Below are 2,882 nucleotides of genomic sequence, written 5' to 3'. Positions count from 1 at the left end.
TTAAGCATTACAAGTTAATACTTGTAAAACTATCATAATTATTTAAGCTTAAAATACTAAAATGGTTTAAATTTCTACATTGCTTTTCCAACAAGATATAGTCAAGGGTATCACCTTGGAGTTCTTACTACTAATTCACTGTTGATCTTGGAAAGTCACTTCACCTCTCTTGGCTTCGTTTTCTTGTCCAGGATCTTAAACAATACTTTAAAAGTAATCAATGCTCTAAGATGGTCTCAGTGGATGTTGTGGAATGAACAAACTTCAAAATGAGGAGACTGGAACAAATAGATTACTCTCTCGTTTTAATACTTCATGTAATTCATTACCTCCCAACATGACTGTGGGGAACGAATGAAATGGAATTGGCTAGCTACAGTGGGAAACGCTACTGCAGACCACCATACCATTTGTTGAAAAGAATTTTGAAGGCATCTACACAAAATATCACATCCATTGTGATAATTAAACCAGTATCATCTCTGCCAATATTGGATTGGAACAAAGGCCTCAGGAGAAGAATAAATACACGTTTATTTTGTATAAAGCTGCTGTCAGTGTCACCAGCTGGCAGGCCTACGTGCCCTCGGAGCAGAGGAGAGAGCCCAGCAGCCGCTCGCCCTGGCCCAGCAGGCGGCCCCGCTCCAGGCCGCGGCCCTTGTTCTCTGCCTCGACGCGCACCGCCAGGCGGCGCACCTCGTCCTCCGAGAGCCCGTCGAAGCAGAAGTCCTGGTCGAAGACCGCCGTGCAGCTCCGGCGCACCACGGCGCTGCGCCGCTGGCGCGTCTTGCCCGGCGGCTGCAGGACGAAGCTGACCCGGCAGCCGACGGCGGCGAACTCAGCAGGTCCTCCCGCCGGGCCCTCGGCACCGAGCAGCCGGATGCGGAGGCGCCCGCTTGGCCGGCTGTACTCGGCGGCCAGGCGCAGGGCGCCGCCGGCGCGGCCCAGAGTCACGGTGCCTTCCGCCTCCAGACGTGCGGGCCGCGGGCCGGGGGACGGCGAAGGGGATGCGGAGGGGTTCCGGGCCGGGACCCGGAGCCAGCGCCACGCTCCTCGTCCTCGTCCCCGCCTGACACGGAGCGGGCGCGGGCCAGGCCACGACTCCTCCAGGCCCGCGCTAGTGCGCGGTTCAGCAGCCCTTCGGGGGCGCGCAGGAGGCGGGGGCCGCGGGGCCGCGGGGCTACCGAGTTCCAGGGCGGGCGGGGACTACTGGGGCTCGCAGGGGCAGCGGCTCCGCCCTGGGGCCCAATGGGGACGTCTCCTCCGCCGCCGCAGGCGTGGGACCGAGGGCGGAGCGCAGGCCTGGCGGCGGGTGGTTGCAGGAGCGTGGAGGCGCCGGGGACCCCGAGGAAAAGGGATTCCTTGCGGCGGGTGTGCGGGCTCTCCAGCAGCGCGCAGAAGCCGTACGCGGTGCGCACGCGGGGCAGGTGCGGCAAAGAGAGGGCGGCCTGCGAGCGCGGGTCCCAGTCCGTGCGCCCCGCGCCGTCGTCTGTCCTTCCTTCCTTGCCCCAGGAGTCCCTGAGTGCAGCCAGTGCCCGGCAGGGCGCGAGTCGCGGGGGAATGCAAAACTCAGGGATGCGGTCTGGCGTGAGCACGTTTGCGCACGCTACGCGCATGGTGGCGGGGGTTCGGCGGGCCTGACCCTGTAGACGCCGGTTCCCGCCCCGCAGGAGGCGCTGGGGATCCAAGCTGAGCCGCTCCAGGCACGACATCAGGCAGCCAGTGCCGGCTCTGAACGACCCTCTGCTGGAGCTGGGCAGCCTGCAATCCACAAGGGCACACCGATCGTCAGAGAGAGAGAGCCCTGCAGGGCGTACCAATTCCTAGCTCGTTCTCCTTTTGGGGTGCTTTCTCCTGCGCGCTCAAGACGAACATCCCCTCAAACTATTGCAAACTGTGTTTCAGAGATTGAAAAACAATCGTTCTTTTGTCCTTTCTCTATTCCGTTGTCATGTATATTTCGGGGCTTCTTACTTTAATCTCGATCCGCCCTCGCTGGCCTAAAGCAGATTCTCAAAATGTTGGCCTAGCGCTGTCTCGATGCCAACAGGCGCTTTGCTTGTGCAATTGCTTCCTGAATCCTTGGATTACTGCACTCTAGTGCTCAGAATTAAAATAATTATCCCCCCCAGGACGTTCGGCGTAGTCACTCTTTTTAGGGTCTAAGAGCCTCAAGTCCGCGGGGGAATTAAGCAAGGCTGTGTAGCCCATCTAATGTACCTGAGGTCCAGCGTCAGATGGGTCTAGGAACCATTCTACCTGGAGCCCCGACCACGAGGGGCACGGAACCGTCCTGTCTGGAGCCCGAACCAGGAAAGGAGCGCGGCGGGGTTCAGTAACGCTGTCCACAGCCAGCCTGAGCCTTTATACCCGGGTCCTGGAACGCCCACCAATGAACCCGCGGGAGCTACGCTGCCTGGTAATCCGACTCCAGGCCTCCTCCCCACCCCCAGCGTTCCCTCTGCCACGTGGCTGAATCTGCTGCGCAAATTCAGGAGATCCAATTATTTTTCTCTCCTGTTTAGAGTGGGCATGTTGTCCTCGGAAATCCTGAACGAGTTTCTATTTCCTCACCTGCAAAAGAGGGTTAAATCTTTACTATATCGCTGAGTCACTGTGAGGATGGATGGACGTAATGAATGTGAAATGCACAGCACTGTACACCCACCACTAAAAGAAGATAAAAGTCGGGTTTGTCTTATTCTTACCTAAAACCCTTTCCTAAACCCAGCCTTTCCATTGCCCAACTTTCAACGTTTCTTAACTTGCTTTCTGGTTTCTGTTCTGAATTTAAATGTTATTTTTGGGCGGCGATGCTGGAAATATTCCATATCTTGATCTGCGTTACAGGGGTAAATCCCTAAGTAAAAAAAAAAAAAAAA

The 2,882-nt window shown here is 56.9% G+C and overlaps 1 protein-coding gene across 1 annotated transcript; it reads right to left on the bottom strand.

Annotated features, from left to right (window-relative positions):
- Positions 1 to 302: 302 nt before the first annotated feature.
- Positions 303 to 2,568, bottom strand: C2CD4A (C2 calcium dependent domain containing 4A). Its single transcript, XM_081049782.1, is given in 3 exon segments — positions 303 to 1,034; positions 1,037 to 1,761; positions 2,221 to 2,568. Coding segments are annotated over 2 exon segments (1,134 nt in total). The 5' UTR covers positions 1,713 to 1,761; positions 2,221 to 2,568; the 3' UTR covers positions 303 to 576.
- Between the last annotated feature and the right edge of the window lie 314 nt (positions 2,569 to 2,882).

The sequence above is a fragment of the Rhinolophus hipposideros genome, assembly GCF_964194185.1.
Source record: "Rhinolophus hipposideros genome assembly, chromosome: 5".
NCBI classification, from domain to species: Eukaryota; Metazoa; Chordata; class Mammalia; order Chiroptera; family Rhinolophidae; genus Rhinolophus; species Rhinolophus hipposideros.
This window is presented reverse-complemented; position numbering and strand designations above follow the sequence as displayed.